Source organism: Euprymna scolopes, chromosome 23 (assembly GCF_053919585.1).
Source record: "Euprymna scolopes isolate OS-2025 chromosome 23, ASM5391958v1, whole genome shotgun sequence".
Lineage (NCBI taxonomy): Eukaryota > Metazoa > Mollusca > Cephalopoda > Sepiida > Sepiolidae > Euprymna > Euprymna scolopes.
In genome coordinates, this window is record NC_136504.1 from 67,251,687 (window position 1) to 67,267,452 (window position 15,766).

Below are 15,766 nucleotides of genomic sequence, written 5' to 3' on the forward strand. Positions count from 1 at the left end.
TACCAGATCAGGCTGTCTTTTGGCTTCCTGAGACGAAATGCACCTACATTGATGTTTTTTGTTTTCTGATCTTTTTTGTAAAACTTAATTTTGTTCTGCAAAACCAAAAACAAAAACAACAGCCCCCCTCCCTCCCCTTTTTTATCTCCCCCCCCCCTCCCAGACCCTGTTGGTGGAGTATCAGAATACACCGACTGCCCCCCTGCAGAGAGTAAAAGTCCCTCAATGGGGCCACCTGTTGGCCGTAGGTGGCGACCCGTAATGCCTTAGAACGGGATCCTGGTGGCTGAGCAACTCACGACCTTGGAACCAAATGGCCGTGATTTAGCAACACTCCACTTTGGCCCTTACTTCGGCTAGACGGGCGGTTGGGCAGGCTCGACCCGACCAACCGGCTAGTCATGACAGTCCCTAATAATAGTAAACCCCCATAAAGAGAAACACAAACACATTATACTCTTAAAAAAAAAACACACACACACATACTATCATTAGAAGGCAATGGCAAGGGCCAATCAGATGGTGAAAACTGATGCTATTGACAACTAACCCTTTCTACACCTTGCTGGGTCCAAGGAAATGGAAAAAATCGTCATAAGCAGCTATACTCACTGTTTGAGTATATCATCATTGTATCCCTGAGATGCTTGGGCGAATGGGTTTCCCCCCAACCATCTCCCAATTTAGGGCTCCGAGGAGGGTGGGGAGCAAGGATGATGAAAAAACAAAAAATATTCTATGGCTTCCAAAAAAATTAAAAGGCCCCATCCAGAAAGCGATGAAGATGAAAACACAAACTTTCCGGAGTATATAATCTTGGAATCGCAAGATAACACACAAATAACAAAAATGTCCCCATTCAAAATCGAAAGAATTATCAACAAAAATCTGAACACAAAACAAATTAAAAAATTAAAAAATGGCACTTTACTTATACAAGTAACTACTAAAAGTAGTGCCGAAGAAATTTTAACATGGACAAAGTTCCATGATATAAACATCAATGCCTACCCTCACAAAACCCTCAACACCTCAAAGGGAGTCATCAGATGTTCAGAACTAAACACCTGCTCTCTAGATGAAATAAAAACAAACCTAAAAAATCAAAAATTATAGATACTAAAAGAATTACAATAAAAAGAAACGAACAAACAATTAACACCAACACATACATATTAACTTTTAATACTCCTACTCCACCAACTGAACTCAAGATTGGATATATTAACATTAAAGTAGAAACATATATCCCCAGACCACTTCGCTGCCTAAACTGCCAAAAATTTGGCCACTTCAAAGAATACTGCACCAGGAAAGCAGTATGTCCAAAGTGTAGCAGTAACGAACACCAGGAAACAGAATGCCAAGGAAATATAAAATGCCCAAACTGTGGAGAGAACCATCCAGCATACTCATCGCTCTGCCAAAACTGGATCAAAGAAAAAAAAATAAATGAACTCAAATATACAAAAACATAAGTTTTCCTGAAGCCAGGAAAATTATTGAAACAGCCACCACAACAGAACCAACTAGATCATACGCAGGTGCAACCAAAAATCAATTAAAAACAATAGAAAACACTGAACTAAAGGAAATCTCTACCCTCATAAAATCACTTTGTGAACTAGTTGAGACATTGAGGGCCACCTTAGGGCAACTGCCGTCAACTCCAGCTGTACTTGGAAATAACTACCAAACAGTTGAGAGTAAAATCCCACCAGATCCCAAAAATCAAACACAATCCTCTAACAAAAAACCCACACAAACTGAAAACATCCCAAAATCAAAAGGACACTCGCCTAGTACCCTCCGCAAAGGAACCAGAAAAGAAGAAAACCAAGTAGTAAACATTCAAAATAGATTCCAAATTCTAGAAAAAATGGAAACCGAAAACACCCTGGAAAAAAAAAAGAAACCAAACACAAGTAATCAAGAGGGAAAAAATGAGCAAGAACCCAAAGCAGCAACATCCCAAGCAAGACCCAGATCAACGTCCAGATCCAAACAAAAAAAAGAAAAACCCTCGAAAGCCATGAAGTCATGGAGATTGAGGAATCCAACAACCCAAAACAAAAGAAAGAAAATATAAACCATGACTAACAAAATCCTACAGTCGAACATAAGAGGATTAAAAATTAATATCGAAGAAATACAAATACTTATCAAATCCTTATGTCCTGCAATAATTTGTCTACAGGAAACACACTTAAAAGAAAATGACAAAATTAACATAAAACACTACTCAATATACAACCACATAAACAAATTATCATGCAAAGCCACCGGTGGATCATCAATACTGATAAACGAAAACATTCCACACAGCAAAGTGAACTTAAAAACAAATATGCAAGCTGTTGCAATAAGTGCAACACTACACAAAACAGTAACCCTGTGTTCACTCTATATACCACCAAATGAAACAATAAACGAAACAGAAGTAAACAATATAATCAAACAACTACCTAAACCTTTTCTACTCTTGGGAGACTTCAATAGTCACAATATATGGTGGGGCAGTAAAAAAAACAACAAAAGAGGTCAAACCATAGAAAAAATAATTAACCAAAATGATCTATGCCTACTCAACAACAAAGAGAATACATATATGCACCCACCAACGGGAACCCTATCAGCAATCGATATAACACTATGTGACCCAACTATATACATGGATTATAGCTGGAGAACACACAAGGATACATGCGGAAGTGACCACTTCCCAATCATAATAGAAAACGAGAATCCCAAGCTAGAAGACAAAACACCCCGCTGGAATTTACAAAAGGCAAATTGGGAAAATTTCCAAAATACATGTCAACACAGATTAATACCTGAAGCGAATCTTAACTTAGAACACATCACATATTTCAGCAACACCCTACTCACAATAGCCGAGGAGAACATACCAAAAGGTTCCACTACTACAAAATATAACAAACCCTGGTACAATAAAGAATACAAAGAAGCTATAAGAGCCAGACATGCAAACCTAAGGAAATTCAAAAACAGTCCAACGAAAGAAAATTTGGACACCTATAAAAACAGCAAAGCCAAAGCACGGAAAACTATCAAAGAATCAAAACTGAACACGTGGAAAGACTATGTAACAAAAATTAATCAAAACACAAAACCCAAAAAAGTATGGGAGATGGTCAGAAAAATAGCAGGAAAAAATACAAAGAACCCTATTAAACACCTTATATGCGACAACACGAAGATTACCGACAAACAAAATATCGCAAATAAATTAGCAGAACAATTCTCAATGAACTCATCATCAAAAAAACAAAATAAAAAATTCCAAGCTATAAAGAAAAATGAAGAAAAAATAAAAATAAACTTCAAATCAAAAAATGAAGAAAACTACAATCAATTATTCAACAGTGCAGAACTAGAGGAGGCAATAAACAAATCTCCCGATACAGCAGTCGGCCCCGACGAGATTCATTATCAATTCCTCAAAAAACTACCAAAACCATCACTAGACTACTTATTACAAATTTACAATGAGATATGGATAACTAACAACATTCCAAAAAACTGGAAGCAGGCAACAGTAATCCCAATACCCAAACCAAAAAAAGATCATACAAACCCAACAAACTACCGACCCATTGCACTAACTAGTTGTTTGTGCAAAACTTTTGAGAGAATGATTAACGAAAGGTTAAATTGGTACTTGGAAAGCAAAAATCTAATTACAGAAAGCTAGTCGGGTTTCAGGAAAAATAGAAGCCCCACCGATCACTTAATAAAACTGGAAACACGCATAAGAGAAGCATTTGCAAAAAAGGAACATCTAATAGCAATTTTTTTTGACATGCAAAAGGCGTATGACACCGCTTGGAAATACGGAATCCAAAAAGACCTGTATGAACTAGGACTTAGGGGTAGAATGCCAGAAATTATCAGAAATTTCTTAACAAATAGAAACTTCCAAGTACGGATGGACAACACTTATTCAGTCCAAAAAGATCAAGAAATGGGGGTTCCCCAAGGCAGTATCCTGTCTGTCACCCTCTTCAACATTAAAATAAACAATATCATAAAAAACATAGACCCAGGAATTGAAAACGCCCTCTACATGGACGACCTACTTATATACTACCAATCTAAATATATACAAACAGCCGAACGCAAACTACAACTCTGTCTGAATAAAATAAACAAATGGGCCATAGAAAATGGATTTACATTCTCAGAGGAAAAAACTAAATGCATCCACTTTTGCAAATTACGAAAATTCCACCACGATCCCAACCTTAAACTGGATAACAAGAACATCCCACTCACCGACCAACATAAATATTTAGGTATTATATTCGATAAAAAATTGAACTTCATACCACATATAAAATATTTAAAAGCAAAATGCCAAAAGACAATGCAATTGATCAAAGTCCTAGCACATACCGATTGGGGTGCAGACAAAGTCACATTATTGAAATTATACCAAACTCTAATCAGATCTAAAATGGACTATGGATGCTTCATCTATGGAGCAGCAAGGAAGTCCTACATAAAAGAACTAAATACAATCCATCATCAAGGATTAAGATTAGCCTTGGGAGCATTTAGAACCTCTCCAGTAGAAAGCCTCTATATAGAGGCCCATGAGCCTCCACTGATTCTAAGACGACAGAAGTTAGCGCTACAATATTACCTAAAGCTGGTATCATGTCCAACAAATCCTGCATACCAATGTACCCTCCACCCACAATACACACATCTCTTCGACAAGAAAGAAAATATCATCAAGCCCTACAGCCTCCGGATAAAAAACCTTCTCACAGAAGCCCAAATGGACACTACAAAAATACATAAATATAACAAATCAAAAACTCCACCCTGGATGATCAAACAACCACACATAATATTAAAATTAAATAAATATCCCAAAGCGAAAACCCACCCATCAACCTTCCATGAAGAACTACTTATCATCCAGAATACATACAAAGAATATACACAAATTTACACTGACGGATCAGAAGATGGAGATAAAGTAGGATGCGCAGCCAAAAAAAATAAAACTAAAGAAAAGGTTCCCAAACGAATCTTCTATTTTCAGCGCAGAAGCAACAGCCATAGATTTGGCACTAAATATAATAACCAATGATGACCATCAAAAATATATCATATTTACTGACTCACTTTCAATACTCATATCTCTAAAAGAAAAAAAAATGACAAACCCACTTATTACAAAATTGCTAAACAAAATAGATGCCATAACCATGGAGAAAAACATTATCTTTTGCTGGATACCAAGCCATATCGGCATCTACATGAATGAACAAGCAGATAAGGCAGCAAAGAAACTCTGCAACAAAACCACATAAGTGGAAAAATCCCCTATACAGACCTAAAGACTAAAATAAACACATATTTGAAGAGAAAATGGCAAGAAAACTGGAGCTCATGCACCAAAAACAAATTATTCCAAATAACACCAAATATTGGAACAAGAGACACCAAAAAGTTAACCAGAAAGGAAGAGGTAGTAATGACCAGACTGCGAATAGGTCACACTCACATCACCCACTCACATCTACTAAAAGGGGAGGAGACACCAAACTGTATAACGTGTCAAGAACCCTACACAATACACCATATACTGACAAACTGCATTGACCTTGAACAAATCCGAACAAAGTATTACCAAGAAAAAAATCTGAAAACAATATTAAACAAGATTGATCCCCAAAAAATTATCAATTTTCTGAAAGAAACTAAAATATACTCAAAAATATAAGGAAAGACCCCCCCCCCCCAAAAAAAAAACCTTAAGAACAAACCAATATTTAACACAACATAACGAACCTTTCGGCATTAAATGACCCCAAAGTGGTTGATATGCCGTAAAACAGAACAAACAAACAAACAAACAAACCCATTTCACATCTTTTGCATTTTATGACTAACCATCATAAAGTGCTGTTTCATTTAATGCCATAATCAGCAAATTCTTAGCTCAGTTATACTAATAATTTGCTAATATTTTTCTTTCCTCTGAAAAGAATAGCATTCTTTTAAACTTTGTGGAATAAGGATTTCTTGAAAATTATTTTTGGAATATTCTGTTGAACAATAAATTTCCATTTATAGTCTTGATTTCTTTCCATTATGACAAGCTCTACTCCTATTATGTTTGTATTGAGCTTTTTTATTTGGTTGGGATTACTATATAAATATTAATATTTATATTAGTTTTAAATTTACATTTGCTTTTATTGAGTGAACTTTTCATTCCTATTGCCTTGATTGATTTAAAAAATATATATATATATATAATCTTTTTATTAAAAAAAATGATAGGAATGTTCAGTGAGGACTCACTTTACTTATATAAATTTAGCATAAAATAATCACTCATAATTGACCATATAGCATAGGATAAAACTGGTATCCATTTTTTTTATTTTTGTATTTCCAGAATGATCACTATATTTAAAAAAATTAGCTTCCTATTTTTAAAAACTAATATATTTGTGGTTTCCAATTGATAGAGTGGAACCAAAGGTTAAAAAATAATGAGAATGGCTATCTCTAGCTAATGTATTATTTTTCATGCCAAAATAGTTATCTTTTTGTCTTTGTGTGTGAATTTGTTTCAGTTAGCTATTCGAGAAAAAAGTATCTAGAGAACAGCTTTACTCTGACTCACAAGAAAACATGAAACACAACACATTCAGCCTCTGTTGGATATGTTACATAACGTTTTTTTATGAATTCATCTTTCAGAAAAGGTAGCGCCATACGTGTGAATGAAATCAGAAATGTTGTTATAGAATATGTGAAGAAAAACCAGCTGCAGAAGGAAGAAGCTAACAAAGGGTGAGTATTTCTTTGATTCTATCTGTATTAAACTTATACTACAGGGTGGTCAAAAAGTCAGGTAACATGTTAAAGGTAGAAAAAACAATATGATCCATTATAATCTCTATTCGTTTAATATTATTTGTTTAAATATTTGAGTGTAATATATAAACTACCCCTCCTGATTTCTGGCTTTGGGGCTATGTAAAGGATAGCGTTTATGGCAAGAAGCCTGATACAATAGCGTCTTTAAAGTTATTTATTGAAGAGGAGATTGCGCGGATATCAGCTGACATGATTACACGTGTTACACAATCAGTAGTTAATCGCTTCCAGCGATTGATACAGAGAAATGGACAACAATTAACAAAATAAACATATTTCATGTTTGTTTCATTTTATATTTCAATGTATGGTACTTAAATATACGTGTATTGCTAATATCGTTTTTCTTTAAAATGTTACCTGACTTTTTGACCACCCTGTAGACTACCATTACCAGTATTCCTTATATTGAATATATAATTTCTTAATTTCAACTTTGGTTGATAATCATGTTTTATAAGGATTACACTTGGAATACATTGTGATGTCATAATATACTCTACCTTTTTCTTTTTTCTATTTTCTTTCTCTCTGTTTCTTTCAATATTTCTTTTTTTAAGCTTGTCTTTCCCTTGTATTTCTTTCTTTTATCTTCTATGTATGTAGATATAATTTTTTTAATATATTTTTTGTCTTGTTTTACAGTCAAATTCAGTTGGATCCGGTTTTAGCTGGAATCGTTTTACGTCCAGGCGAAAACAATAAATTCTTTATGGAATGGAAAGATCTCATCTCCCGGTAAGTTTTAAAATATTGATTTGTAAATGATATCACATTCCAAAGCCACATTTGGAAATTTAAAACAATAACCATTTTTCCATGCATATTTTTATTTTGTTGGCATTTTTTCTATCTTTCCTCTGAACTACGTTCAACTTTTTATAGAGGGGTGAGGTGAGAACAAAAAAAAACATGATTTATGTATTTAATAGTGTTGATCTGATTAATCGAAAATTGGAAAAATTTGTATCTATTTTCCAATGGCAAAAACAATTTTTGTAATTGTTTTTGTTTTGTTTTTTTACATTTCCATTGCTGGTACTAATCATAAAATGATAAATATTTATTGATTTTAAGCAACCAGTGAAACTAAAATCTATAGATCAAGAATATATTCTACGTTTGCGAAAAATATATATCCACATTTTAAATGGGTTTCTCTGAAAAAAAAAAATGTCAAAAACAATTCTATATATAGAGAAAGGTTTTAAAACAATCTGTAATTGTATTGGAATCTGGGAATTTAGAACAAAATTGGGAATCATATTGGAATCAGAGGGAAAACATTGGAATCGTCCCATCACTAGTATTTAACCATGTCCAGGTTCCATACTGACATTTGTAGACAAAACATATCTGCATTTTCGACACAAGCATTAATATGCTTCCAAAACTAACAACAAACAAAGCAGCTCTGTTCTTATAGCCTTGAGCACTTTTGATTACAGCTTTTCATCAGACTAATTTGTTTAAATCTCTTCATTAATTTTGATTGATTCAACAAATTAATTTGACCTTTCCTTTTCTACTTATATATGTGTGTATTTATTAAAAACAAACTAGTTTGTATTCACGCCTTAAGCAATGGTGGTACAGTCCTTGGATATGTCTTTTTTTCATCTTTACTTCTGCAACGTTATAGCTACTACAAAGAAAATATTTATAAAATTTTGTGGAACAGTTGATACTTAATATTTTCAGAAAAGAGTAAGAAACTATAATGAATGTATTTATATATTTTTATTAACAAAAAAAGTAGAAATTATATTTTTATCAAAAATAATTTGCTTTGAACTAATGTTGAATATATTTTGTCTACATTTTTAGCAGATTATCTAAAACAAAGGTCACTTAGTTTTAAAAAATATATTTATGTAATTTTTTTTATGGCATAATTTCTTTAAATTTACGACCCTGCATCCAGTTAAAAAACATTTTTTTACTTTCAAACTCAGGTATTGACATCGTAACAACTACTGCTTTATTAATGTGTACTCTGCCTATTCCCTTTTCGTTAACTGATCACATTTCTTAAGTATGAACAGACAAACTTTAAAAAATAAACTTTTTAATAGTACATTGATTTTTTATTTTTTAAAGAGTAACTGGCAAAATGGAAGTAGCCCATCAGATGAAACTCGGCGATCAACCCCCGGTTCTGAAAAAAGGCCAACTTAAAAATGTTTGTCTTGAAGTTCAGAAACGAATGAATAATAAAAAGGTATCATTGTTTTTCCTAAATTAACAATTGTGAATGAATGTGCTATATATATATATATATATATATATATAAAGCTGAATGTGTGTGTGTGTGTCTGGTCACGAATAGGCTCCAATATGGTTGACTATTTAAAAAAAACTGATTATACATAATGATAGAAGATGTATCGAGACACAGGAATGGGTATGTTTGATCTGGCAGAATGGTGGTTCATTAAAATTGTGGGGTCTGCATTCGCGCCTGGTCTACAAAGTATGGAAATAAAAAATTTAAAAAAAAACATTTACAAGTGTTTTTGATATAAGTACATAATAATACTTTGATAAGTATGTTTTAACTTAAATAGGGATGGTATAGTAAAATTGTGGGGTCTGCGTTCGCGCCTGGCCTCCATAGAATGGAAATAGGCACAAACTTTAATAAAGACTTTTCATATCTATCTGCGTAAGTATACTTTGATAATTATGTTTCAGTTTGAAGAAATATGGTATAATAAAATTATGGGGTGCTCGTTCGCGCCTGACCTCCATAGAATGGAAATATGTCACACAGTTTAACAAGGTTTTTTAATATAGATCCACAGAATATTGTGATAAGTGTTTCAGTGTGAACAGGTATGGTATAATAAATTATGGGGTTTATCTATTTTATTTTTACTTTCATCATATTTTGCTTTGGTTTTGATACCCCCAAATTCGAAGCTATCTCTTTACAACCCTTCGTTTTCATAACCTATCATACTTTCATAAATCAGTCCATTTTCTGTAGGCTGTTTTTGAACCCAGTCAACGACGGGTACTTTTGCTAGTATATATATATATATATATATATATATATATATATATATATGCAGTGCCACGCAAAAGTATTGGATACATTACATTTTTCTTCATAACTTTAATTAGAGTTAAAGATTTTACCTAAAATTTGGTCAGTATATTCCTATTACTATTCTAAATTATAGTTGGAGTAGTAATTACAAAATCAAGGTTTAGAAAGTTTATATTTAAGGAAAAATATGAATTAACAAACACAAAAGTATTGGATACACTTTGAAAAAACTATTTTTTTGAAATAAATTTAAATGACTTTTGCTTAGCGTGTTGCAATAGTACAATCGAGTTATTACTGACCAATCAGAGAGCTTTATATTAAAATAATTTTATAAAATTCTTCCAGTTTAGGCTCACTCCTTCAAAGTCAACTAATTCATTTATAAAAATGCCTAAAAGTAAAGAGTTCTCTAGACATTCGTCAAAAAATCATTGATAAGCACGAAGAAGGAAAAGGGTATCGAATAATATCAAGGGGACTTAATCTACCACTTAGTACAGGTGAAAACGTTATTAGAAAGTTTAAAAACCCTGGTGAAGCTGTTGCAAATCTTCCAAGATGTAGTCGGCCAAGGAAATTAAATGAAAAAAAATCAAGGTGGGTAAACAGAAAGGTACAAAAAACCCTTTTCTTACTCGTGGTGAAATTCAAACCGATCTCAGAGAAGCTGAGATTAATGTGAGCAAAGATACAATCAATAGAGTTCTAAATCGTGCAGGTTTTGTATCAAGGTCCACAAGAAAAGTTCCATTGTCGAAGCTTAAACATGTCAGATCACGTTTGAATTATGTTAAAACATATGGGGAACAACCCCAAGAATTTTGGAACAAGGTAATCTGGTCAGATGAAACGAAAATTGAAATCTTTGGAAGAAACACAGCAACACATGTATGGCGTAAAAATGGCACCGCCTATAACAAAAAGAATACCATTCCTACGGTAAAGTTTGGCCGTGGTTAGATTATAGCATGGGGGTGTTTTTCATTCAAAGGTACTGTTGAACTAGAAATCATCAATGGTAGAATGAATGGACGTATGTACAGGGAGATTTTGGAGAAAAACCTCCAGAAATCTGCTGATTTGTTGGGACATAATAGCAATTTCGTGTTTCAGCAGGACAATGATCCCAAGCATACTGCCAAACTAACCAAAGAATGGCTTAGAAATAGCGGAATTGACGTTCTTATTTGGCCCAGTCAGTCTCCAGACCTCAACCTAATTGAAAAGTTGTGGAAAATATTGAAGATCAATGTTCACAAGAGGAATCCACAAAATGTTCAACAACTAGAACAATTCTGCAAAGAAGAATGGCACAAAATACCTGCATATCTTTGCAAAAAAACATGTGTGCAACTATAAAAAGCGATTGGAAGCTGTTGAACGCAATAAAGGCTATACAACCAAATATTAAGTCAATGTATCCAATACTTTTGCGTTAGTTGATTTATATTTTCCTTTAAATTAAACTTTCTAAATTTTAATTTTGTAATTACTACCCCAAATATTAGTTTGAATAGTAATAGGAATATACTGACCAAATTTTAGGTAAAATCTTGAACCTTAATTAAAGTTATGAAGAAAAATGTAATGTATCCAATACTTTTGCATGGACCTGTATATATATATCTAAGAGTCCTAGGGTGAATAGGAGCATAGATTAATCAATAATGTGGTATCCAGTCTTACAAAATATTTTTAGGCTGTAATATTATATAAGATGATCCCAGCCCAGCCAGTATACTTGATAGAGCAAATGGAATTTATAGATTTTTTTTATTTAAATATATAATTTTTTTAAATGGGAATTTATTATTTGGACAGAGAATACAATTCAGATTTTTTCCTTAACCTATGTATTTTTTTATGTAGGCTCATCTCTTCAGAAGAAAAATCATTAACAAATATTAGAAAATCTATGGGTTAAAGAAAAAACTCTGTATTCTTTGTCCAAATAATAAATTCCCATTTTGATAAACAAATATATGTATAAGCATACACTCTCTGTCAAAGATGATAGAAAAATATGTTTTGCCAGTTTTTACACTAACATTCATATAAAATCATACAATTAAATAATTTGATTTTTCATGTATAAACTATCATTTATGATGACCTAAAGAATTCACCATTGACATTTTATTTATAGTGGAGAATATTTTTCTGAATTCATTTCAGGTGGTGTGGATTGTCTGACTTGTTATTTGCTTTCGCATTTTCTCTTACTACTTAAAATATTTTCATCCGGGGATTGAAAAAAAAACATGCTTTGCTTTCTTAACTTTTCATTTATAACTGGATAGATTTATAGTTATTTATGTACAAATAAACACACATTGATCTTTATTATAGAGTGGAATATATATATATATATATATATATATATATATATATATATATATATATATATATATATATATATGATTGGAATAAATTTAATACTTTTTAAAAAATATTTTATTTAGGAATCATTTGAAATATTTAATAGCAATAAATAGCTGTTATTGTAGGGTGAGGGATGGGAGACAATGGACGACTGGAAAACACTGGAATATTGGAAAGGAGCGATCTGCATCATTATTCGGAAATCTTCGCTACAATTCAGTGCCCTTTAAAAGCCGTAAAATGTTAGCTGTAGAATTGCTACAAAGATGTGGAAGCAGTGGCTAGTAGGAAAGAGCATAGCAGACGCTATTCACACAACAAAATTTGTAAGGGAGCTGTGAATAAAAAGGTATGGCAATGCTATTACAGACTTTGGCAAAAGAGATGGGCATCAGATTAGCAAAGTTCTGTGCAAGAACCTCTGCTACCCCACATGCAAGAGTCACAAGAACCAACTAATCATCACCAAGGCTCAAGAGAACTTCCTTACGAAATCCAAGAAATTCTTCAACAAAGACAAATACCCAGTTCAGCTGAGGATCCTCTGGTTTTTCTTAAATGAGAACTTCTGCTAAGACTAATCGCATAACATGCAGAACACTAGATGGTTAACGTACAATCCTCAAAGTCCCATTCATGAAAATCAAGTTCTTTCAAACTGCAATCTTTCGATGCATTTTCAATGAAAGCCATATGTCGCTTGACATCTTTTAAAAAAGGGAGGCAGAGTCAATTCAGATAGCTACATTGAGTTGCTGTCCATTGTTAAGCACTGAGTAGAGAGGGTGACTGCAGGAAGGCCATGCATAGGACAACAAGACTTGGTTTAGTCACATCTCCAAGAAAACCCAGAAAGTTACTCTGATGCATTGTACATAATTTTTGTTTTTTTCTCTTTGCAAAACTTAATCATGTTCTGCAAATCCAAAGCCAAAAACAACAAATACGGCCCCTTTCTTTTTCTTTTTTTTCTTTGTTTTTCTTTGTTTTTCTTTTTTTTTCTCCTTTTTTCTTTTTCTTTTTTCCTTTTTTTTCTTTTTCTTTTTTTCTTTTTTTTCTTTTTTTTTCTTCTTTTTCCTTTTTTTCTCTTTTTCTTTTTTCCTTTTTTTTCTTTTTTCCTTTTTTTCTCTCTTTCTTTTTTCCTTTTTTCTCTTTCTTTTTCCTTTTTTTCTCTTTCTTTTTCCTTTTTTTCTCTTTTTCTTTTTTCCTTTTTTTTCTCTTTTCCTTTTTTCCTTTTTTTTTCTTTTTTTTCTCCTTTTTTTTTTCCAGTTGATAAAGCACTAGAATATGCCAGCCGCCCCTTTGCAGAGAGTAAAAATTCCTCTATGGAGGCTACCTGTTGGCTGTGGATGACCCATGATGCTTTGGTACAGGATCCTGGTGGTTGAACAGATTATGACCTGGGAACAAAGAGCACATGACTCTGTAATACACCATTTTGGACCTTACTTGAGCTAGACGGGTGGTCAGAGAGGCCCGATCTGACCAATCAGTTGGTCCCAACAAACCCTAGCATATTTTCCCTCCCACTGTCTCCAAACTAAACTATATAAGCTATCAGTATAGAACCACTTGAATTGTGCTTGCAAAACTATCCCTAACACACTATCATATACACAAGAAGGCGAGGCCTGTCATCTCAGGAGGCACAGGCCTAGACATGACTACAGGACCTCTTCCTATATGCTGGTATTTAGGATGGTGCTCTGGGTGAGGCGATAACTGCTCTGGCTCTCTCACTAAGGTGAGTACGTCAACCATGTAGTCTCTGGTTTGTCAGAGCGAATGGACTTCCTCCTTGCAGACCTCAACTACAGGCTCCTTGGGGGTAAGGAACACTGTTGAATCAAATAAGATGAAAACAATGACTTTATCGAACAAAAAGTTCAAATGTAATTTTAAATAACTTGAACTTACTTCAGATTATGAAATAGAGTTGCCCTTTCCTAAATTCATCACTATAGAAGAGCTCTCCATAGTCCCGTGGAGGAGGATTGGGCAAACAGACCACCCCACCAAAGTATGTGTCTATGTGTTTATGAGCTTACCTGAGAATGGCATGCCATAAAGGGTTGGCATGCCATAAAATCCATATTATCTGATGGCAAACACTATTAAAATTGTATAGCACTCTAACTTGATATAAACATTACTATGGCTGCTCCATATATGCAGCAGCCAGAACCTCCTACATGAAAATACTAAATACAGTTCACCATAAAGCCCTAAAACTTATTTTAACAGCTATGAAAAGCTGTTAAAATCCTCAGTGGAGTCTCTCTATGCTCAATCCCATGAATTAATGCTAAAACTCCTATCCCAAAAATTAAGTCTATATATATAAAAGCGAAAATGTGTATGTTGGCAAAAGGATTTTTTTCGGCGGCTTCTCGAGGCTGTTGCTCATTTTTAAAACTTTTTATATCACGTCGAAATCATAATATCTACGAGTCACTAATGAGGGTCGCCCGTCTATTTAATTTGCCTGACTTTGAAACGTTAAATATTCAACATTTTGGGATTGCTGCATATTGCTTTTGTTTTTTGGTATAAAAAAAGCGAAACTCAACTCGAATCCCTGGCCCATGGCCAGTGGTCTCTAGAAAGCTATGTAACGTTTGGCCAATGTCGGCTTACCATCGTCATATCAGATGGTTGCTTTCATTTCGAGACGAGACACTCCCCTAATAAACGGGGGAGTTGTTTTTCTCCAAAGTTAGCTAAAAACAAACAAACCGGGTTATTGACCTCATTAAAAACTGTCCCACAGAAAATGTTAACTGCTTAATAGCTATTGCTTACATCATCGTTGTCGTAATGCTCGCACAAAATGTTAACTCTACGACTTCCATGCGGGCACTTATCAATTCTCTTCTTACTTAAATAAATTCAAACATCTTTCAGTAACTCATTCTGGCTGGCTGAGCGGTTAATGTGTCATATTTTTTTTTCACATTTTATTTTCCAACTTCATCTCAGGGCTTCGGGTTCGATCCTACCAAAACTTTTCTTTTACCCATCGGTTTCTTTTTGATTTAAGAGCACACACACCTCGAAACACCCGGGCATTGCCGGGTACTCCCGCTAGTCTACAATAAAATTAAATTGCAATCAACAAGTCGAGTCCATAACTTCATCTTCAATTCCAAATACGAAAAACTATTTGTCCAAAAAGAAAAGGTTAAAAAACGTTTGGGTCTCCGCATGAAACCACTAGTGGAAGACATAGGTATTCTAATCTCCATCATCCATAGGACACACACACATAACCCATTCCTTCCTTCTGGAAAATGAAGATTCTCCAGAATGCTTGGCATGCCAAGAACACTTTACTGTGAAGTATTTCCTTCTAGACTGTGGTAACTTCACACAAATTTATCAAAGCTTTTACCTCAACATGAT

The 15,766-nt window shown here is 33.7% G+C and overlaps 1 protein-coding gene across 9 annotated transcripts in view; it reads left to right on the top strand.

Annotated features, from left to right (window-relative positions):
• The window catches only part of LOC145245968 (eukaryotic translation initiation factor 2D-like), a 127,915-nt gene that overhangs the window by 96,264 nt on the left and 15,885 nt on the right, over window positions 1-15,766 (top strand). For all 9 annotated transcript variants that reach the window (XM_080107751.1, XM_080107752.1, XM_080107748.1 and 6 more), the window contains exons 12-14: window positions 6,748-6,840; window positions 7,573-7,665; window positions 9,028-9,148. In XM_080107751.1, the coding sequence (XP_079963877.1) occupies window positions 6,748-6,840; window positions 7,573-7,665; window positions 9,028-9,148 (307 nt within the window). The remainder of the gene's footprint in view (window positions 1-6,747; window positions 6,841-7,572; window positions 7,666-9,027; window positions 9,149-15,766) is intronic.